This window comes from Mastigoproctus giganteus, chromosome 3, assembly GCF_048544385.1.
Source record: "Mastigoproctus giganteus isolate SK-2022 chromosome 3, ASM4854438v1, whole genome shotgun sequence".
Lineage (NCBI taxonomy): Eukaryota > Metazoa > Arthropoda > Arachnida > Uropygi > Thelyphonidae > Mastigoproctus > Mastigoproctus giganteus.
The window spans coordinates 229965763-229990419 of NC_143577.1; the positions used below are offsets into that span (position 1 = coordinate 229965763).

Genomic DNA, 24657 nt, shown 5'->3' on the forward strand with positions numbered 1-24657 from the left:
GACAAACACAACAAAAGGGAACATCACCAAAAAGTTCATCCCGGACGTAGACAGAGTATACCCCATTCTTCCAACCTGGCTGCAACCCGGACTTTACACGACCTACCTCCTTACGGGTCATGGGGCTTTCAATGCAAAGCTTACAGCATTGGGAATAGTGGAGGATCCGCGTTGTACTTGCGGGGAACAAGAAAGCTGGGTGCACATTATGTTTGAGTGTGTCCAATACGAAGACCTTAGATGCAGACTAATAACTAGAGTTCACTATTTACCGAGGGATCTCGAGTCACATCTACTAGATACACAAGAAGAATATTTAGCCTTAACTGATTTTGCCCAGGGATTATTTAGCAGGCGCCAAACACTAGCCGCCATATACCGAAGACCTTAACGGAATGAGACAAAACAAAACTGCAAATAGCTGCGAGACGACACAGAGGAACCGACTATACAGACCTTGGACTGACTACAAAATGCACTAGGAAAAGACAAGTGACAATAGATTGTCGAACTACAAGAGTCATGATTACCGCCAATAGAAGCGAAAAAACACCTTTAAATAGTCGTGACATCAGAACAAAGGGACACTGCCCCAAGTCCTTGCAGCATAGACCCACTACATAATGACAAAAGGTAGTGTAAGGACTAGCAAACATCACGGAAGGGATAAAACCCCATAATGACAGCCAGTAGACTTGATTATGACCCCAAGATAATGACCAGAAAATAAGCCCCAGACCACATGCAGTCTGGAAGGATGACATCCAGATTTAATCCCCTATTAGTGTCCCACCTAGATGAGACTCAACGGCCAATTTTTTAGGGCCTGCAAACTGATGGAGACGACATACGTGGCACTCTCCCGCCGGAACAGCCTATTGGCGACCCAAATCCGCACTCTCTTGAGCGGATCTTTCTTTCCAAACTCCTGGGGAGGAGAGGCTTGCCTCTCCTTGCCTCCCCAATTTTTTCACTCTGGTGGGGCACGGGCATGCCTCACTACCTGCAGGGGCCATCTACTCTGTCGGCCCCTTATTTCCAATTTCTTCCCCCCAGTCTTCATCCTCCCCCCAAACTTTTGTCTTGCACAGCGTTTAGCCCTACATGTCAAAATCAAAAGAGAACATCAAAATTCTTGCCCGAACCTATTTGGTTTTTAAAACTCACTTTCACCGCACAGCCCCACGTCGCGCAATATTAATACTAACTTGTATCACTAATATCAACCTCGATTTTTTTTTTTTTTTTTTTTTTTGGTCCTAGCCACTAAAATCCCAGGAAAGTAAGTGGCAAGACCAGCCAGAGTACAAATATTGGTAACACCCGGCCGGCCTCCCTGTGGCAGGTATTGGTAACGTCGGGTCTCACTAGGGGCCCGGCGGCTAACAGGCCGGACGAACAATGGGCACAACAAACTACACAGTACATATCCCACACACTTTTAAATCTCTGGCTTGTCCGATACAGAGAACATACGCGGAGATGGGAGAAATCCCAGGTGCCGTCAGACCCCGAACATACCTAATAGGTCACCAGTATATGGGTCATGTGGTATTTAGCATGTTGTGCCCTTGTTCATCCGGTCTGTTAGCCGCCGGGCCCCTAATGGGACCCGACGTTACCATACCTCGCCACGGGGAGGCCGGCCGGCTGTTACCTATATAGTACTCTGGCAGGTCCTGCCACCTACTTTCCTGGGATTTCAGTGGCTAGAACCTTATAAAAAAAAAAAAAAAAAAAAAGTGCTGTTCGAGGTTAGTTATTAGCATTTGTTAGAATAATTTAAATGCTTGCGAGGGGCTATACGCTGAAATAATATTTTCTATATGCCTAAATGGGTCGGACAGGAAATTTTGAAGTAGTTAAATTTGGACGCGTAGGGCTGAAAAATGCTGTGAAAGTCAACAGTAAAAGGGGGTGTGAAGACTGGAGGGAAGAAAAGGAAGTATGGGGCCGATAGAGAGGATGGCCCCGCGATTGCAGTGGAGCAGGCCCGTGCTCCACCAGAGGAAAGATATTTGGGGAGGGGAAGGAGTGGGGGCAAATCCCCTTCTCCCCACGGGAAGGGAAAGAAAGCACCGTTCAAGAGAGAAACAGTGTATGTTGAGTCATATGACAACCATGGATGTCCTTTAGTCCAGGTGCCCAACAGGGCAAGATGGGGTTCTTCTGGTCTTCTATGGTGTCTTTGAACAAATTGAGTCAGAGTCTTAGTTGTGTTTCCATTACTCTGGGCCATTGAGGGATGGCTGTTGTCTCGTGATTTGTGAACTTTTGGAATACCTCCACTCAAGGGGAGGGTAGGGTCCGTTGTCTTGTGAACAGATTTTGCGCAAAAAGTGTGAATGCTTTGTAGGTCTCTTCCTCTTGTAGTACGATGTCCTCCTGGTTTCGAAGAAGCGAGTGAATCTTGGTGTATAGTTGACATCTGAGGTCCTCGTATTGGTCACACTCGTATACCAGGTGCTCCCAGGACTCCTCTTGTCCACAGGAGTAGCTGCGATTCCAAAGTCATATAGCCTCTTTCTAAATGAGCCATGTCCGGTCAATAGGTAGGTAGTTTTGAGTCCGGGCGAAAACCAGGCTGGGGAGAGTGGATAAACTTGTCCTACATCCGGTATAAACTTCTTAGTAATGGAGCCTTTGTTATTGCGGTTCCAGCGATTTTGCCATAGTGATTTCACGTTGTTGCAAAATCCGTCTGTTCTCCACGGTTTTGGAGTTTGATGGGTCTGTGGTGAATCCTATATGAGAGACTATTTTTCCTTTGGAATGTTGGTACAGCAACCCCCAGCGCGCAATCTCCAAGCTGTGCGTGGATGCTTCGGTGTTTCTTAAAATCCTGTTGCTGCTCCGGCTGAGTATTAAGTGTTGAACGATTTGATGGAGTACTTCTAGCAGTCGGTTTTGGCTTCTTCGCATTTCGTTTAGGATTTGGCTTCGAGAACTCTTCATCGTTTTCATTTGCAGTATCAACTTCCATGACTCCTTCCAAATTCACTTTAACATTTCTGGCTTCTTTGTTCAACTCCATCGCATGCTGTAATTTCTTCCACTTAGATCTCTGCTTTGTACTCAATGGAGGAGGTTTCGGTGGTCGCATTGCACGTATACGTGCTCGATACACCTTACAATGCTCACTATATAATTCATATAATTAATATATAATTATATAGTATTGTAGTTGAATTATATCAATTATAATTTTTTTTCCGTCGAAATTTTTTTATTAAATACGGTGGATAATGACGAAAGAAATAGCATGACACAATCAGTTGGAGTGCTGATTGGGTCTTGCGTCGCTCGTGCCTGGTACAATGGAGTGGTACAATGGTGTGTGTGGGAGGGATCATTTCGTGTCGCATTTTTGTCGATCCACAATTTTTGTACACGTGCATTGCACGTGTACGTGCTCTATACGCCTTGCAACGCCCACTACAGTGGACCCCTCTTTACGTTTGGTTCACTGTAAGATGGACACTCCATAACAAAATACGGTTCACTATGTAGTAAGCGCCGGTAATTGTGATCACGTTTACAAATTGAATTTTAATTCTATTAACGGCGATTCTATTAAGGGAAAATAGGAGGAATATTATCCACAGGCTATACAAGTAAAGATATAAAGCACAGATTTACACTTTATTACCTTTCCAATTAACAGAATTAAATGATACGCGAAAATCTGAAGAATAGTTTTCACAGTTTAACAAAATAAAGGCAAAAATTCAACTACACCATGTAGTCCACCTCTCAATTACTAACCTAGTCTAACACTGCTTAACCTCGGTGATCGCACGAAAACCAGAACAGTTAACCTAGTATGATAGTTGGCTGTTCCGAGTGCCTGTAATGTGTTTACTTACGGCAACGATTGCATTTTCGTTGCGTTTTTTGCCAATCCATGAACGCAAGTTACTTTCATCTGAAAACTGCCTGGAGCGCTTAAATAAGTTTCACTTCAAAAAACACGATTTTAAAGAACGTTTCAAAGCTTGGGAAGACCGATAGAGCAAGTGCATGTGTGTGCGCGCACAGAAGGAAGATACTTTGAAGGCAATTAGAATGTACCTCAAATGTCCATTTCGACAACTTTCAGATATCGTGTTAAGATCCACCAATCAAAATATTTCCAGGCTATTCGAATTCGGTTATTCTCATAGTCTGAAAACCTCTGATATAACCAGTAGGGAAATATACTTATTTAAATAAATGTTCAGTCCTGGAACTTTTATTATCCTACGTTATAAATAATTTTATCCTAATAAATATTATGGCATTACAGTTCAGTGGTTCTATTCGGTGAATGTTAACGAAAACACTACTTCAGGAAAAGTGTTTGTCATGCAGAGAAGCATTATTTACTCAGATGCATGTTTTTCATTGCCAGGATATCAATGTTACAGATGTATCCAAAAATTTTAATATTTAGTAAAGATTATTATAACGTGACTTTAGCTGCTTACATTAAGAATATAAACGCCTCTCCAGGTCTTTACACCCAGAGTACAAAACCACTAAAATTATGCATTGTTTTTTTAATATAAAACAGTCAAATAATTGCCCCAAGGAAAAAGTCAAATGAAGAAAATTCAAATTCAGCTGCATAAAGCAGAATTATCCCATTAGAGAACCGCCTTATAGACATTTGCTATTTAGCCACTACCCGTAAACACGATGGTTCCAGCATTACGGGACTGTAACCCGAGTCAAGGATAAAAAGGATGATGCAATCCATAGCATCCATTAAAAGATTGTAAACAACACAATGACGTTCATTAATGTAGAAGTTCAAATTTGTGTGGGTAGTAGAAAAGCAGAACGTGGGGTACTGTTATTATTTGTGATCCACAATATCATATTTTCTGAGATGAAATTTTCAAATATCGGTAAATGATGAATAATATCTGTAGCTTGATTTACGCCATTTTTAATTCCGGTTCTGTCTGTTATAGAGGCAATTGATCGAAAACACGATTTAATGTATAGATACTGTCGCTTTTGACTTATCAAAATGAAGCAACAGAGGGATCAACGCCATTTGCATATTTTACATTCATGTGTAAGCCAGAGCATAACTATACCACCATAAATACAGTGGAGGACCAGTGTCCAGGGATGGAGGGGTGAAGCATAAAAAATAATATATTTATATACAGTGAAACTTCCCCTAACGGACACCTCTCGTTAACGGACATTTTCAAATTCCCCAACTCACCTCTATTGGTTTTAACGTGTTTGCAGCTTCTGTCTAGCGGACATTCTCTGTAACGGACGCGGACAGGCGATCTGCACTGTTTCGTTTAGATTAGCACTTAATTTGATCTCCCCATAACGGACAGTGGGCGAGCTCACGGCCCTTTTTCTAGGAACGTTTCTTCCACGTATTGCCTCAATCGTGTGTTTATTTTCTATTTCCGATTCTCTGAATTTTATCAAGGTTTACGTCGCGGTTCTAAACCCTTTTTCAAGAATTTTAAGGCACGTGTAAAACTTCTGATGAATTCGGTGTGTGCAGGGGGGAGGGAATTTTGTCGGCCTTTTGTCTTTTCAGTTTCAGTTTTGTTCAGTGTCGTGTGAAGTGTACAATGTCTTCTCGTAAACATTTAACTTTAAAAGATAAAGTCGAACTCATTAATGCGTATAATCGGCAAAAAAAATAGTGTTCGCAATCTCGCTGCAAAATTCAAAATCGGGAAGACGCAGGTAAGCGACATCCTAAAGAAAAAAAATGAACTGCTCAAACAATTTTGACAACACGGAAATGATCAGGTTCAAAAATCATTCCCGAAAACTGTTGGACTTCAAATTGACAATGTTACGTATGAGTGGTTTTGTCGCGAATGTGCTAAAAAAATTCCCATTAATGGGCCTATTATTAGGGAAAAGGCTCTGGAGGTTGCAAAATCTATGGGAGTAAATGAGTTCAAAGCTTTTGTGGGATGGCTAGACAAAAAAGTTCAAAACTCGCCATAAAATTTCTTGGAAAACCGTAAGTGGTGAAGGTGGATCTGTTGATACTGGGGTTGTAACAGAGTGGACCGTCCAATTGGAAGATTTATGTCGTGATTTTGAAGCTAAAGATATTTACAACTGTGACGAAACAGGGTTGTTTTTTAAAGCTCTTCTGAAAAAACAATGAGTCTAAAAAACGAAAAGTACCAGGGCGGAAAAATTTCTAAGGAACGCTTGACTGTACTATTGTGTACAAATATGCTGGGAGACTTTGAACAACCTCTTGTTATAGGAAAACCACAAAATCCTCGTTGTTTCAAGGGCATAAAGTTGAATCTTTTGAATGTTGACTGGAAGTCTAATAAAAAAGCGTGGATGACACGAGATATCATGAGCGAATGGATAAGTCACTTTAACCAAAACATGAATCGTCAAAACAGAAAAATTATTCTTTTCATGGATAATGCTGCATCTCACCCGCACATTGAATTGTCTAACATTCAAATCGTTTTTCTGCCACCAAACACATCTGCAGAGTGTCAGCCCTTGGATCAAGGGATAATAAAAAATTTTAAACTTCACTACAGAAAACGAGTTTTAAGACATCTCATTGCAAACATGAACGATGTAACATATGCGAGTGACCTTGCAAAGAAAATCAGCATCCTAGATGCGATTCAATGGATTTCCTCTTCAGTAAACGCAATTAGAAAACAAACTGTCGTGAACTGTTTTGTAAAGTCTGGCTTCTCAAACGCAAAAATTGAAGTTGTGAACAGCAATGTGGAGCACCAAGAAGAACAAGAACTTCAACATCTATTGATAATGTACGATACTTCCGCTACAAGTGACCCTGGCTACAAAGATATAGACTCGAACCTCACTACAGAAGATGGTGCTCTAGATATCAACGACATTATCATCGATATTTTTCAAGAAGTTCCTCATGAGGATGAAGAAATGGAAAGAGGTCATTCTGTCGAAGAACATATTAACGACGAACCACCGATGAAAATAGAAGAAGCGCTCATACAAATCAATCGTTTAAAAATATTTTTCGCCGCTGAAGAAGATACTGAAGGACTTTCGATGGTTTCTTCACTCCAAACAAATGTTGAAAACAAAATTATCAGCCGGAAGAAGGTGCAGAAGAAAATAAGTGATTACTGTATGTATTTTTCTTAAGATAAAATCATAATATGCATAGCACAATTGTATGTATATTATTTACAAAAATATTGTGCAAAATCTGTATATAATTTAATTTAATTTTACATTAAGCGTTTAACGATTTTTCTTTATCTCTTGTGTATGTAATTGTATATTATTTACAAAAATATTGTTCAAAATCTGTATATATTTTAATTTAATTTTACATTAAACGTTTAACGATTTTTCTTTCTTTCTTTTTTTTTTTTTTTCCTCCCTCAGACTTCTTGTTAGCGGACACTTCTCTCTAACGGACACATTTTCGTTCCCCATGGCTGTCCGTTAAAGGGAAGTTTCACTGTATTTTAAACTCATTTATTTCCCATTTAAATGAGAAGGTGGCCAATGATTTTTCACGCACACACACACACCAATTCTCTGAGATTACCACTGCTATACAAGAATATACCGTGTTTTGCAGACTATAAAACGCAATCTTTTTTTTAGAAATGTTACCGAAAATTCACTTGCATCTTATGGTCCGAAGTTATGGTAGATGCAAGCAGTGATGTCCTTATCGTTAGCCGTGACTAGGGACAGTATGGTCCTTCTAATCATCCAGATGGCCTTCTAAAAAAGCTAGCTCTTTTATTGTGCGATCATTTCAGATCACACGTAAGGGACGCAAGAGAAGGAAGGCTGCTGAATAAAACATGGAGTTAGCTGCAAATCCAAGAGGCCTTCGCTAAATAAAGTCATTGGTTATCTCAATTAACAAAATCTTTGCGAGGAGTGGATCAAATGGATGGTCGCCAAATCACAATTTGACGCCAACAGGTCAAATAAAGCAATCGACCATATACTAGTGTGCGAATGGGTGAAAAATTAGTGGAGTTGGTGAAACGCGAGAAAGTTGTCGAGTATTTCAAGAAATGTGTAATCTGCAATAACTTTGACAGAACGAAGATGTACGCTTTGAAGAAAGTGAAAATTCAGACCATAGCATCAGTAATGACCAGTTGACAGCAACCGCAACGTGTGATTGGCGTTATACGATGAGTAAAGGCTTCATTGTATTTAGCAAGCACTTACAGATGTATCCGACATTTGTTTCAAATATACAATCATATTTTTCCTCGAAATTTACGTACAAAAACATGGGTACGTCTTATTGTTCGGAAAATACGATAATATATGCTATCGACCTCTCAGTATTATAGCTAGTGTAATACAATCATAAGAGGACATTGCAACTTTTTATTAATCATTATTGTTACACAAAAAAGTATAAAATTACACAATTTTAGGCGTTTTCGCAAATGTGGTTGTTGACAGGCGTCCCTCTACTGACTTGGTCCGGAATGCCGTGGAAGGATGCTGGAATGCCTCTTCCTGGTGACGGGGCCTTCCAATAATCGAGAGGCCAGATGAACAACACTATATCCACGGTACATGCACTACTCACACGCTCATCTGGCCTTGGCAAATTTTGTTTCTTCATAGTGGCACATTTACGCGGTTTTGTGGGGGAACACTGGCACCGCTGACAGATACACACTATGTCCACTACTATGTCTGTAAATTGTGTGCGTTATATGGTCGATTTTCTATCTGCTAGAAGAAAAACCAGAGTTTCCGGAGAGAGGGAAACCATGCTACCCTTTCCTGAGGTCGACTAGCTCAGCTACGTTGTGAAAAAGGCCTATAAAAATCCTTCCCGTCACCGACGGGAATCGAACTGTCTTTTCCACCCGGTGTGGGGAGGACGGCGATTCTATCAACTGTGCTACCCACGAGGGCACACTGAGCTGGAGGATATTATGAGTCGACCAGAATAATGTTGAAGAACCACTAACACCACCTGAAGTCGACCATTGAGAGACTGAACACAGCCTGGTAAGGAGGGAGGTGACTGACCGAAGAATTCATGCTCGCCATCCAAGACCAGGCATTCAACACCAGGAACTACAGGAAATAAATCACCAAGGACCCCGGAGTGACAGATGATACATGTCGACGATGCCACCCGAAAAGACCACGTCGCCGGGATAATACTGTACATCAGAAAGTAGCGCAAAAATACCAGTTGATCAAGGAAAGTGTACCATAATACAAGTATGAACCCCAGGTCGTACTAGAGACCCCTATTCACAAACTACACTGGGACCATGCCATAATAACAACAAAATGATCCTGGACAACAGACCAGACATAACCCTCATAGACAAGAAGGAAAGGCTATGCGATCGACATAGCGGTGCCCAACACCAACAATCTCCAGAAAACCTACAAGATCAGGAATTACATAGACAGGAAAGTCAAAGAAATGTGGCATATGGAACAGTTGATGACCGTCCCAATCATCGTGTCAACAACCAGCATGGTGCCAAAGAGCCTTCATAAGAACCTAGTAGCAATAGGCCTTCTAGAGAACACTTACATGCAATTCCAGAAAGTCGAGATCCTGAACAACTGTAGTAAGAGAGTTCCTCGACCAACAGTAATAACAATAATAATAGTAACCGAACACAACCAACCATCCCATGCATTTGGTCCCGATACTCATCACGGGGCAGAAAAAAATCCCATAAGGGAGAAGTTTAAAATAATAATACTAATCTCCGGTATAGAGACGTAGCCCTACTTTTTTCAAAATTTTGTCAGTTATTCAGAACATCCTTAGTTGACTTTTCTACCGAATTTCATGTCAGTACGATAACCGACTTTTCCTGTGGTTAACAAAATTTCATCAGGTGATGAAATTTTGTTAACCACAACTTGAATACAGTACAGAAATTTTAACCTGAGGAACATTACTTGATAATTACTAATTTCTTTTTTCTTTTTCTTTTATCTAGGCTCTAGCTTTTAACCAGCAAAGTACAGAACTCGAGTACTAAAATGCAGGTTAAGCGAACATTTGCTGGTCATTGGTGGGGGGGGGGGATGAGAGAGAGAGACTAGCAGCAGTGATCGTATGGAATAGATCGTGCGTATTGATCAATTGGTACTAGCAGTTTTGGAACTTACTTTTGACTATTCATTCTGGTTAATATCAAAATTGTTGTAAAATAAACAAATGCCAGTGAACCCCAACGCATTCACTGTCTGGGATCTCATTTTATACACTGTCACTTAACTGCGTAATTCATCTAGGTAGGAGAATGGAAATTTCCATTCTGTTTGCCAGATATCGGGACGGTGAATTTTCACTTTTACAAAAAAAAAATTTTTTTTTACTGCAACCACACGGCTTAGAACTACCATGACACTACTTAATGTGTTCAGACAGTTGTAGTTACGAATATATTTTAATTGAGGTTTGGCTATCAACGTCTGGTGAGTATGGGCCTGGCACATCCAGGGTCCTGAGCTGGATATCATCATTCTTCTCTTTCTTGGTGATTTCCTTCTACTTATCTCTCTCTCTCTCTCTCTCTCTCTCTCTCTCTCTCTCTCTTAGGGTAACTCGGGAATTTTTTTTTTTTTTTTTTTGGCTGGAGCAGCATAAGCTTGTTTGTTTGTTAGTTATTTGGTTTTTAGGAGTATTAGCAACTAAGGCCATATTGCTCCGGGATATGCGGTGGTCATTCTCTGACCTTTCCGCATCCTCCGTATTTGATGGTGACGGGCTCGAACCCCGGTCTAATCAAGAAGCGTGTGCTACACACTGCTGCTCCTTCCCACCTGGCTACGGAGGCGCCAGCAGCATAAGCCACAGGCTTCCTAGCACCATATAGCTAATAATAACGTGTACGTGTAAGGACGGGAAGACACATCAACGCTAACTTAACTAGTACTGCATATGATTGAATCAAAAGAATAATTAGTATTCTTAGTAAACCATGTGTGTGTGTGTGTGTATCTGTGTTTGTTTATATGTGCTGGGTGTGGCTTCTTTTGTAGTGCGCAACAAACTGAACACAGAATGAAAAATATAAAACATAAATGATGAAAGTAAGGGTCATTGTTCTGTTTTGTTCAACTTGTTGATCGAAATTTTGGCCGGGTTTTTTTCCATCTGATGATTTTCGTTTTGGCAACGATACAATGGCGCCATCCATGGTTGCAAAACATTCGTTTCGAAATTCAGAAACTTCCTCCACGCGAAATAAGTGAAGCATCCGAACCATTGTGCCATACTAATTTTACGGTCATGAATAATCTGTATAAAATATACCGATTGTAAGGTCGGAAGAGAAAAATTTGAACAATGAAAATTCATATCCGATTTATTTTTACATTAACAACGTATTCCGCATTAAAGTTTAACTGTAAAACTATACTGGTGTGCAAAATTTAAGGACCAGTCAGGTTTTCACCTGTAGCTTCTCATAGGAGTGGCCTGGATATGGGAAAATCATACCAAAGAAACCTCGTGAGGTATAAAAATGATGAAGGAAACAACATCGACACAAAACGGTACAGAGGAACTTTATTCAAAAATGGCAACATAACACTGGCTGCCATGATACAGATGCATCACTGCAAAGATGGAACAAACGGAAGAGGTGGTCCTCAGTAGGAGATATGGCCACCCCTAATGTCGATGCAGGCTTTGCACCGCCTGTTCATACTTAGAACAATGTTGTTGATAAGTTCTTGCGGTAACATTGTCCATTCCTCTGTCAGCGCTGGTGAACATTTTCTAGTAGGTGTGGATGTGCCGCCAGGCGTTTTCCCAGAGCGTCCCATATGTGTTATACAGGATTGAGATCGATGGAAACGGGCAGGCCAATCCATACGAACAATGTCCTCACTTTCCAAAAGCATATCAACAGTTGCAGTGCGATGGGATGTGGCGTTATCATCCATAAACACGAACTCGGGGCCAATGGCACTTCGGAACAGACGCACATGGAGAAGGATTACTTCAGTACAGTACAGTAGCGTGCACCGATTACAGTACCGCCATCCAAGATAAGTGTAAAGTGTATTGATGTCTAACGGCACCAGGGGTTTCCCCCATCTCCGCGTTAATGCCTCCCCAGACGAGAACACCTCGACCACCATATCGATCCCTTTCAGTGATGTTTGCGGGGTGATACCGTGTGCCAACCTCTCGCCAGATTAGCTGACGTCCAGAATCCATGCTGAGATTGAATCATCAGTAAAGAGTACCTGAAGTAAAGATTTTGTGGTTGTAATCTTTAGAAATAGTGTTGGTCCTTAAGTTTTGCACATCAATGTATTAGACTATAATGGCCCTTGTTTAGAAGTCGAGAGTGAAACAAAAACAATATTCTTGTCGACACCGACCAGACGGGAATTATTATTTAAATTATCAATTTGTACTTAGACAGTCCAGTCTTAATGAATTGAGATTACCATTATTATAAGCAAGAAATTTTTAAACAATGACTTTAGGATTTATATATTGAAATCCGCTTTAGGGTCTGGATTTCCAGTTAAGGAGAACACTGTCTCTTGATCATAGGAGAGACCCAACTGATCAAGCGGGAGTCTTCTTCTACACCCAAAATCCAGCCCGGCAAAAGATTTCAATATATAAATCCAAAACGTAGCCAATTTTATGTAGTTACTGAGACTGTTTGGGTCTAATTGTAGACAATTGTTAATATAAGAGTGAACTTGAAGTATCTTCTATAAAATTTTCTTAGTATTATATGCATTTATTTTCAGTTTAGTTTAATTTTAAACTTAATTATGATTTATTCAACCTGCCGCCCACCCTTATCAATTTCTAAAGATAGTACTTCTGAACTTTGATATCTTTTTATACAGAATATTCAAGGCGTTGCACTCAATTTTATCTTGTGCCTTATAATAAAACTCGTAACTATGACAGTTACCAGATGTGGACACCAAAGCATATTCGATGAACTGCATTAACATTCCTATAAGCTCACGACTTCCCTTATGTTCATACTTTGTTGCTTTCTTCATGCTTAAGCGTGTTGTGTGAGATGCGTTGCTATATGAATACGTGTGGATAATAAAAGCTTTAATAGGAACGCGGTTGCTTTAAATGGAACACCTCGATGCGCAAGACCACATCCCCCATTCATGTCTATTCAGTATGAAAAATAGTGCTCGAACTCAGCGTTTCCATATGTGTAACTTGCCCTTCAAAACGGGAATAGAGCCAAAAGAAGTTGTGAATATTTAAATGAAAATTTTTGGTCACGGAATTCATACAAGGACGCACATATTAAGAATGCATTCCAATTTTCTGAAAGGTTTACGAGCAATCTCACGCAGTACTTACATTAATAATGTTACAAGGATTTTTTTTAGCTACCGAGAAAGAAAAAGAACACTGTTTTTGTTATGGTTATTTACCGTAATTTCTTTACTTACATATTAGTAAACAAAATTTAATACTGTAATGTTATTCCAAGTGGGCTACTCCTAGCCTTTGAGTCCAAATATTAACTGCTGTGACCAGTAATTGCTGGTCACAGCAGTTAATATTTGAACCGTCGATATTAGGACGCCTTTTGAGGTATGCCACGAGTTTCAGCTGACCATAAGCTATAGTCTACTGGGTTCACACAGAACCTACTGTAAAGCCATTCTGAAAACGTGATTAAATTCGGGACATGGTTCAAAAAGCCATGTCTATTATGTCTACAACCTTATAAGTAGATCATTGGACCTTTCATATGGTCCAATGGTCTCCATGGAACTTGGCTTGATTGAAGGGCTTCACAACCTGGGCTATTTTAACACTGACGCTTCGAAGCAATCGTATCCAGGCAAAAATATTCAGCGGATTCTTTTCATGAAGTGGGGGGGTGAGCATGTCCTTGTTTGCAAGCAATGCTCAAAGGCCGTGACGTGGCACTGTTTACAGTCGTCTCTAGAATGTCTACAAGATACACTTTTTCAGATTTTTACTCTTAAAAAAAAATGCAAGTATGTGACACCGTAGTACGTCACCGTGAAGGGGAGGGGAAGGGAAGAGTAGTCAGGGAGCGCGCTGAAGACTGTTTTAGGTCGTGTAAAAGCACAGCGGGGGGGGCTCCACTGTGCGTAGTTTCGCCTCCGTTCACATCTACCCAACCACATCAATGCCGCAGGAAGATGACCTCTCTTATGCATAACTTCCATCCTAAGAGTATAACATTTATAAATGTGGCGATTAAATTTTTCAACAGTAAAGATTTCTCGTCTGTGAAGAGATCACTGTTTTTCTAGTAAGAGTCTACAAATGAAAGCTGATGGGAAAGATACCAAGAGGAAAGAAAAGAGGAGTGTTGGTTAATTGAATATAGTAGTTTATGGAGTATCGTGGGCCGATGGACAGGGCAAGGGAAGAACATAGATCCAATTGAATTTGGCTATCGTGACTTGGCAGTCCATCCTAAATTGTTCCTCAGTTCATTGAGGATCCCCTGAGTGATATGTTTCCACCTCCTTTAGAGAACGAGTTAAAACCTGAGGAGAGAATTTCGATATATTCGGTTGCTAGCAACCTTGATCACCGTGGGGTTTTGGTTCTGCGTGGACCATCAGACCTAGTTCGGTCATCCAATCTCTCGCTCTCTATGGTGTCACTGTTCTACTAATTCTTAATGGCTGGAGCAATTTGTAAATGTTAAGAGTTAACTGCACTGCTTTGCACAGTGCCATTACAACTACCCAATTTTCTTTATCACCCTAGTCAACGTTAAATTTGAACAAAGAGAATAAATTTCGGAATTATTAATAATTATTTTGATAAGAAACAAAGAATATGCTAAATGCTGTACGAAGGGATTTCATTTAGTTTAGGTATTATTTAACTACTCAGATGTGACCGCCATGGTCACATAAGGTCAGAGGAGTTCAAAAGATGAAGACCACAAGAATTCTAACATAATTTCTAGGCTCCGTACTTTCACTTGATCACCCTACTACCATAGCAGAGTGGTCAGCGGTAAAGTACTGTTTAGAGTCATCTAAGCTGCGTGATACCTCTAAATACGGAGTCCCATTAATAACCTTGGGGGAAAAGATTCTAACATGTAGTTAAGGAGGACAGCATGCGTTACGCAGATGTACATAGTATCAAATAAAAGGAAATTATTTTTTACAGATTTCAGGAAAGCAAAAAAAAAATTAAATCGAAAATTTGGCACTTTAAAGAAGTTTGGAGTTTTCGTTGGCAGGGTTAACCCCTGTCCTAAATACTCCACTGTATGGAAATATGTACTAGTATGCCATTTGTTTCCTAATGAACTTTTAATCTTAACCATTAATGGTGATCGGGGATATGGAAAGTACGTTAATTATAGTTTAGGTGACCTCAACCTACACAAAAGTAATTAACCATAACAAATTAAGCGACCATAGGCCATTGCACTCGCCTTTCTCGAGGCTAGGCCTTGACACCGATGAATCTGGAAAGACTCATTCTTAACAAACGAAAGGTCAGACATCTGGCGACATTGATTTGGCTCTGCTAAATTTAGGCTATAAAGTTTAGATGTTACAGCGACAACTCCATGAATGTCTACCGTTAGTGATGTTAATATCGAATTAGATTACAGTTAACAATTCGAAACATTCAATATTCCTACAAACTTTTAACGTTTTCCCAATAGAAGACTAAGTTGTTGGTTACTATGGTTTGTCAAATTAAAACGACCATCTTTAAGAAAGTTACTGAGATGGAGACCTGGAGTTACCAATTAATGCTTTTTTTTTTTTTCTTCTTTTTTTTTTTAACTCTAAAGAGGAAGCACTAGGTACTGGTGATGAGGTGAGGAATGGGAAGGTGAAAAAGTGTGATCTTGAACTTCATCAGACTGTAATATTCAAATATATACACCAAGGAAAGGTTGTTCAAAAAAAAAAAAAAAAAAAAGAAAGAAAGAAAGAAAACATTTAGTTGGTTGAATCCAGAGCTGCATCGTAAATGGATTCCGATTGATGAAAGGTTTTAAAATATTTAGATAAAATATAAATAGAAAAAATGTAGTCTAGAGAATCTGAACGTTTCTTTTGAAAACAGGCAGCGATTTTCTAGATATATATATATATATGCTTATAAACACATACTTTACTTATACAGGGTAAATTTACTTATACTTATGCATCATAAAAAAGATCCAATTTTTATAATGCATTCAAGTTATTCGCTCGTTTGTACTTTGTATAAATAAATGCTAGGAGTCAAAGTATACTACTGCAATTGTCAAAATGGCAACACATACAAAAGGGAAAATATTATGTATATATCCTGTATTCGAAAGTGTTATTCAGGTACTAAAGATTATTACATAAAATTGAAAGGTAAAAACAGTCCTGCATTAAACTGTGGGTTAAAGTTTTATTTCCTTTCATTTATTCGTTGATTAGTATTAGTAATGGCCACATGGTGCAAGGAAGCCTATGGCTTATGCTGCACCAGCCAAAAAGAAATAAATAAAATAATATAAAAAAATAATAATAAAAATAAAATAATAATAAGAAGAAAATTTTTAAAAAAATAAATAATTAATAAAAGAAAAGGAAATAGACAACCTATGCGTTGTCTATTTCCTTTTCTTTATCCAGCTGAACTTTGAATTTCCCCAAACTGTCAGCCTCTACCACCCATGTAGGTAACTTATTCCAGTAATTTATAACTCGTTGGCTAAAACAAAACTTCCTGCAATCCAATCTAAGCATCTCTCCCCGTAACTTGAAATTATGGCCCCTAGTTCTAGAATCGTTTATAACCGTGAAAATTTCGTCCTCGTTCATTTTGCTTATGCCTCTCAGAGTCTTAAACACCTCAATTAAGTCTCCTCTAAGGTGCTTAGTTTCCAAGCTCTGCAACCCACATATTCGAAGTCTCCTCATATGGACGCCCTTTTGCCGATCTCACCAGGCGAGTTGCCCGTCTTTTGGACCCTTCAAGAAGCACAACGTCTTTCTTTAGGTGTGAGCTCCATACTTGAACACAGTATTCCAAGTGTGGTCTAACAATAGCCTTATATAATGGAATTCATCTAGTATAAGTTTATTTATTTATTTAATAAAGACTAGACAATGCTATACCATAACCAAGCCGCCCATTAACCTAGAAATCACGCCTTGGCGACTTGATTGTTTATATTTTATTAATTTGGTAAATTAAACACGGAAATTCCCCTCTCAAGTAATTTTACCTTCACGCAATTTCTACAACAAAAGCGATTTTTTTTTAACACAAACTTAACACTTTACGAATACCGATGTGATATTAGAAGCAAATAAAAAATAATTCTCAATATCTTAAAACAAATTACCTCGCGGTTTTTGCAAATCCATTCTAACACTTTTCTTAAATTTCACAATCATAAAAAAAATCTTACACCATCACAATTCTTTTGAACTGCGTCGTGACTGACAGCAAAAAGCAGTTAATTCATTTTTCACCTGTTCTGGCTCACCTTCCTACATTTCAATACAACCCCCTCTCCCCTCCCACAGTCTCACTCTTTTTTTATCCACAAGTTAGATGCACGTACATTGACTATCTCATTATCACGGATGTAGCATGTAGCTGTAATGGTTGAGCAGACACAATGTATTCATTTCCAACGAAACGAGCCAAAATCCGAGAGAAAAAATAGTAACAGAAAATAGTAATAGTACTAAGAAGCAGTCAGCATTAAGTTAAATTACATCAGCAGACTGAATCCGGTTAAGCACCGTTACGCTGGTTCACATTACATCGCGGAAGCTCAAAATATCTATGGATTATCACAGAGATTGCATACTCCATTCATGCACATATCTGGCATGGCTGACTAACTCAACACAGACACTGACAAACGTCAGAAATTCCGGATCTGTCTCAGCACGTAGAGGAGGATTTCATTTTAATCTCAGCTAAATTTTGCAATGATAATAATAAAAGAAAATCTAAGTCATTCACTGCTTTAAGAAAATTAATTTGGAGATGTCATTAGTTTATAATGGTATTATTTCTAATGGAACCGCATATTTGGAACTAATTCAGAAAAGAGAAATCCCTTAAATGTACAAAAATACAGAATAAATCAACAAGGGCAACTATGGAACACTGAAAACCTTACCTGAAGCTCACACCAGGCAACAGACACACCAGTAGATGTATCCAATCCTTTATACACTGTTTTAAAAGACCCTCGACCTACTTCTTCCTCAAATTTTAAGAACCTTCCATCTGGAGAAGTAGCACATGCTTTAACAGCTTCATCCTCATTTGCATCTTCTGAATTATCGACTTTGGGAGGTTCATTTTCCCCATCTTTTTTCGTTTCGGATTCTGCATCTTCTTGAACTTTCTCTTTAGGTACATCAGTGTTTAAAGCGGGAACTTCTGCAGCATCCCCACTCGCAATTTTGTTATCATTACTAGCTTCACTTACCACTTTAGCATCTGACACCTTCGAAACTTGATTTGTCCTCCGGTGTTTACCACCACCACCACCACCAGAAGAAACACTATCACAGATAACGTCACGAGCATTTGTGCTATTGGAATTTGCAATATTACTAGAGTTACTCGATTTTCTAGAAAACAACCTTCCCAATTTGGGAACAAACTTCTTTGCCATCCTAGATCCACGTGTGATTTCCGTTCGATTTTCTCTGTGTTTTACGCTCGTTTTACTGTCGGCATCACTTTCGTTTGTGTCTTCCGTTGGGACGTTCTTTGCAGCAACCCTAGCACGTGTCCTGTTCGTCGGATGTGTTTCGTTACCACTAACGGCTGACTCGTTCGAAGCCAGCACTGTTGTTACTTTGTTGCTTCCTCCTCCTCCTTGCTTTTCTGGACTTTTCCCAGCCATTACGGAATACCGATTGCCTTTCTTAGGGCTAGTAATTTCTACTACCGCCGCATGGTGTTCCGATGAGGATGCGTTACCCGTGGCTACCCTTAGTATAGCTCGCCTAATGCTTTTTTGCCTAGGAGCAGGAGAAGCACTCCTCTCTGTTTTCATCTGTGACCTTCCTGGAGAGAGACAGCCGGCATGCGCAGCACCGTTCTTGGCACGAGAATCACTTCGGCGGCACGAATGGTCGCCAGACGGAGGTATCCGTGTTTTAGTCGACGTCAGGGAGCCGACAGAATTGTCTAGGACCAAACAACCATCACGATTCGCAACTCGTTGCTGTGACTGGCGTGAATAAAGCTGGGAAGACTTGTGGAGTGTAGTGGTTGACTGTGCCAGGTGACTCCGAGACGAAAGGCGGAAGCGCCGACGTAGTTCCGCTGGAGAACCGAAACTTTCGGAACGGGACAAATGCACATCGTTCACGGGTAACTGGACCTTGTGGCGAAACATTGCAAGGAGCAGGTGTTAAGTTGGTCCTGAAAATAGAGAAAATTTATTACTTACAGAAAATTCCATTAAAAGAAAGAGAAATATATATATATACGAATGGCGCGTTCATACATCAAAGATATACCTTACTACTACGGCAGCGTCGCACAGACATTAATATATCTAAAGCTGTGCGAACATATTGTCAGCATCATTACTACGATCGTTATGAGCATGGCGGACGTTAAGAACAGTGTACTCGGGCGCGGAGCAACTATCGAGCGTCTCTTAACGAAAGGAAGATAAAAACGAGTTCACGTTGTCTAGGAAACGAGTGCTATTAGAGTGAAACGATTCAAAAATACAGTAACAGCAGACATCGGGGACAAGGTCCGTTAGGCAGACCTGCAGCAGCGACAATGCGGTCAAAAGTAGCAAAAGTGGATGAGATGATCAAGGCTGACTGGCGCGTAACAGTGCGTGGCTTCGATGCCAAAGCAGTCTGCGGTCACCGCGCCGAAGTCAAAGTTACTAAAACGGGAAAAGGTAGAAAGGGGGTGGGGAGTAACAGGTAAAAAGTTTGAATTTTAATACAAAATATCCTTAGATACACTAGAACTACAGGCAAAGCTTTATGATTTAAAATGAGTAAAGAAAACGAAATGATTGTTGAATGTAGGGTTGCCAGCCGGCCTCCTTTCGGTTATACCGATCTTCGAAATAAAGATTTTTCCTCCTTTTTTTTTTTATAATTTTGTTGTTTTAAAACAATGCATCATATTTCTAAACGAGTTTGCTAACCCCATTTTTTTCTCCATTAAATTTTGTGTGAAAGTTGAAAAAGTCACTATGGCTAAATCTAATTCGTATTCGTCTGCTCTAGATCTAGACAATTTCATTGCGTGTTCGTCTGCTTCAAATATAGATAATTTCTGATTCGGACATATTCATATTTCTCATGTATGGATGCATCGTAGTGCACACTGGTGCATGATTTATTTCTATTTTATTTATATATAACATCTTAAATATAGCTGTTAATAACATAAGTTCCACTGTTTTGCTTGAAAATATAAATTACACAATACATATTAAAAATTAACGCTACTGAAACAATATTGGAAAAATTAATAAACTAAGGACAAAAAATAATCAAATATAATACTGTTAATAACAAGTCAAGGTGGTCTTAAGAAATTTGAGTGCCCTGGTTTAATAACATAAGGCCACTTATAGTCGGTGGAACACGTATTTATAGCAAGTACACTAAATATTTATTTTAGAAGTAAATATAATTTTCATAATTCATAAATAAAAACAACAGAAATTCTTATAAAGACGACAAAATATAAAATATTAAAAAAAAAAGGAAGACTCCTTAAAGCCGACGCCATTGGGTCCGTTAGCTAAATGGTTAAGGAGGCGACGGTGTCAATCTAAAAGCAGCTCAATTTCAATCCACTGAAAGCTTACAAAACATAGCACAAAAACCTTTGAAAAAAAAATTCAAACCATAGTCTCAAGAAATAAATATTATTGTCAACAAATACTACAAGCCTATTGTCTTTCATCATATATAACCGTCCATCGTCATGTTCCCAATGAACAGAACGTGAAATTTCATATTTGAACTTTTTATAAAGATCTTTCCAGACATCAAAATTTCATTAACATCCACTTTTCCTCATACATACTCGAGTTAATCTATACATATAAATAACATTTTTTTTTTTCAGATGTTTGGATATTTACTCAATAAGGAATGGTCCAATCGACAACAGTTTTGTAAATGTCCTCCGATATTTCTGCTATTCGGCCTTCAAAATAGCAACCAGTTCAGAACTATTTTTCCTAGGCAGTCTCTCCTCACAAGCCCCCGGCGATCCAATTTAACCAAGAGGTTCTCTATGGGACTGAGATCAGCGCTCTGGGCTGACCGGTCCAACTTTGCTACACTAGTGTCCTCAAACCAATCCGCCAAACGACGCAAGCAAAGCAGTATGACATGGGGAGTTATCCTGCTGATACAGGAATGGACCTCTCCCGGCCACAACGTAACACATTATTGTCCAGTACGTCTTGATAGACCTCAAACCATGAAAAACAGCCCCAGGCCATCAACGCTGCCTCCGCCAAACTGCACTGTCGGGACGATAGTCCGGCAGGTAGCTTTCTCCGGGCATCCACCACACCCAGGGGATGTTCATGTGTTGTTGAGGCGGATCCCAGGGTTCCCCCATCAGCCGCAGTTGTACGTCTTGTCTAGAAGCTTACGCCAAAACCGGCCATTTTTATGTAGTGTGTTGGATGTGTAAGTGTAGTGATATGGTAAAGTACAAAGTATGTAAAGTGTGTTTAGGGTCAAACGGCACCAGGGGTTCCCCCATCTCCGCGTAGTTTACATTGTGGTGTGATACAGTTCACCGTAAAGGCCAGAGATTTAAAAGTATATGGATCTTGAGGTGTGTGATGTCGTGTACCGTTGTTCTTCTAGCCATTTAGCCGCCAGACCCCTGCTGAGGCCCGACGTTGCCCACACTTCGCCCCGTGGAGGCAGACCAGATACCCAGTAGTTGTAGTTTACTCTGGCAGGTGCTGCCACCTAGTTTCCTGAGATTTTAGTGGCTAGGACCTAAAAAAAAAAAAAAAAAAACGTTTGCGTGGGTTGATCGCTAGATTGAAAGACCGAAATGTGAGCGAACTTAATTTGGAACTATTAAATTTTGACCTGTGGGGTATACGCTGGCGAGCAGATAGAGAGGGAGAGGAGACTGAAGATTGGGGGGAGAAAGACAGAAGAAATATAGTGTGTTGGATGTGTAAGTGTAGTGATATGGTAAAATAAAGTGTAAAGTGTGTTTAGGGTCAAACGCCACCAGGGGTTTCCCCCATCTCCGCGTAGTTCTTGTAAGTGTAGTGATATGGTAAAGTATTCATGTGTTGTTGAGGCGGATTCCAGGGTTTCCCCCATCAGCCGCAGTTGTACATCTTGTGTAGAAGCTTACGCCAAAACCGGCCATTTTTATGTAGTGTGTTGGATGTGTAAGTGTAGTGATATGGTGTGTTATGTTTTCGGCCGGTACCTGGCTCTTAGCAGATGGGAAGTAGCAACACCTGGTCATCACCTCCCACCCCCAATCCCCGCCACGTGGAGGCGGCCAGGATCTACTATCACCTGATGGACTAGCCCAGAGTAAAATACCCGAGAGAGCCCAAATTAGGATGAAATGAAAAGGCTATAGAAGGAGAAGTTTGGGAGCTGGAGAGGTAAGAAAGAACAGAAGAGAGGAGGGATCAAACAGAGGAACTTTCCAATAGTTAGAAGGTAGAAGAAATACAGCAAGACTAAAGGAAAGAGAGGTGGAGAAGTGGACTGACTTCTCATGCTATGGGAAATAATCCCATGGAGGATCCCAACCTAGAAGCTAGGATCAGCAAGATTTCTTGACATATAATTATGTCTAATCTCTTGTAGACATTGCTCCAGGCACTTCCTCGGATAAACAAGTTTTTTATTTATTTATTTTGTTTTATTTATTTTTTTTTTTTTACCCCAATCACGCTATAAACAGGTTCCACGTCTTCAGAAGAACAACAATTTACTATAGTATACAGGAACACGTTCAATGTCCAGCAGGGTATATTTGATTACAATGAGTATCAATTCATTATCAACTCCTGATAAAATTATCCCAAATTATCAAGTCTAAGCTCCTCTCTTCTTTTAAAAGCACGTGAGGCAAAGGTGTTCAGTGCTATAAATGCTGCTTGAGATCGGATAAGCGCAGGTTTATTTCCCATTGTGAAGATATCTGACACAAGCTGCAGTTCACGCCTGTAGTCTTGATAATATTGACAATCGAAAATAATGTGGTCAATACTCTCTTCCTGTCCACAGAGACCAAGTGGGGAAGGAGACAATTCTAATTTGAATAGTTTGCTGTTAATACTCCCTTGGCCAATGAGTAAAAATGTACCATGCAAGCCAGGTGCAAACCACAAAGATTCTCTTCCTGAACTCCTTCACCGATGGTAAAAACTCTAGTCACGGCGCCAAGTTCCGAAGCTGACCAGTCTCTTTGCCATTTATCTACATAAATGGAACGAAGCCTTCTTTTCTCAGATGTTAAAGAAGCATCTAGGTCAAGTTGCACATCATCCAAAGTAACAGGTATTGATTTCTTCAGGTGACACATCATATATCTGTATTGTATTTCATAGTGTAGAAGTAATTTTCCCAATAACACCTGCAAAGCCATAGAGAGGCGGTTCTACACGCCCGTGACATCATCAGAAGGGCAGCACGCTGGGCCTGCAGAAGCTGTTTCATAATTGCAGACTTGTTGGCCCTATGTCCCCACGCTCCAGCTGCATAAGCAATGATAGGTAAAAAAAACACAATTATAGTATAACCTGAGTGAATGGCCTCTCAAGCCCCATTCCTGCCTGGTTACGTGTCTCAATCTGGATAAGAAAGACTTACACTTCTCTTTCACATACCTTGTATGTGGCAGAAAACTTAAGGCATCATCAAGTTGAATACCTAAATATTTTGTAATGGCAGTATATTTAATCGTCTGTCCTCTATACTTTACTAGTGGCGGACGTTCTCTATCTAATTTTCCTTTTAAAAGCATCTGCGATGTTTTAGTTGTTGAAACTTGCAGTTTGTAAATTGCAGACCAAGTTGAAAGTTCTTTTAAGACACAGTCAGCTGTGTCTTCCAGATTCTTCCTTGAATTTCCGCTGACAAGGATGGAAAGATCGTCTGCATAGGCAAACATCTTTGTCCTTCAAATTTCCTGGTGAGCCATGAATCAAACACAACATTCTGCCACACCCAGGCATGACTGCCAAGACTGGCAGCCCATGTATCGTGGTTCGTCACTCCAAAGCATAGTTTTTCATTGGTTTAAGGTCCAAAAACGCGGCCTTACACAAAGTTAGATAGATTAGTTGGGGTTATTAGTGGCTGGCGCACTGCTGCACGACCGTAGTAACCAATATAATGCAGCGTCCTGTGCACTATACTGGTGCTGACATGTACTCCAATCGTCCCACTGAGGGCTTGTGTGTGTGTGTGTGTGTGTGTGTGTGTGTGTGTGTGTGTGTGTGTGTGTGTGTGTGTGTGTGTTATGGAGCCTCAGTTTGGTGTACAAAGGCCATCCTGGAAAAGAACAAGCGTAAACTTGACTCAATACAAAGATTCATGCTGTTGTCTATCTGCAGGGCATGTCGCACTGTCAGCACCCCTGCCCTACAGGTTATTACTGGATGCTTGCCACTCTATCTTGAGGTGATTAAAAGGGGACTTTACCATCGATCA

General features: G+C 40.0%; 1 protein-coding gene across 5 annotated transcripts in view; it reads right to left on the reverse strand.

Annotated features, from left to right (window-relative positions):
- Window positions 1-24657, reverse strand: part of LOC150088826 (uncharacterized) — a 518204-nt gene that overhangs the window by 436795 nt on the left and 56752 nt on the right. For all 5 annotated transcript variants that reach the window (XM_090369685.1, XM_090369682.1, XM_090369683.1 and 2 more), the window contains exon 3: window positions 18117-19378. In XM_090369685.1, the coding sequence (XP_090225811.1) occupies window positions 18117-19352 (1236 nt within the window). In that variant the 5' untranslated portion in view covers window positions 19353-19378. The remainder of the gene's footprint in view (window positions 1-18116; window positions 19379-24657) is intronic.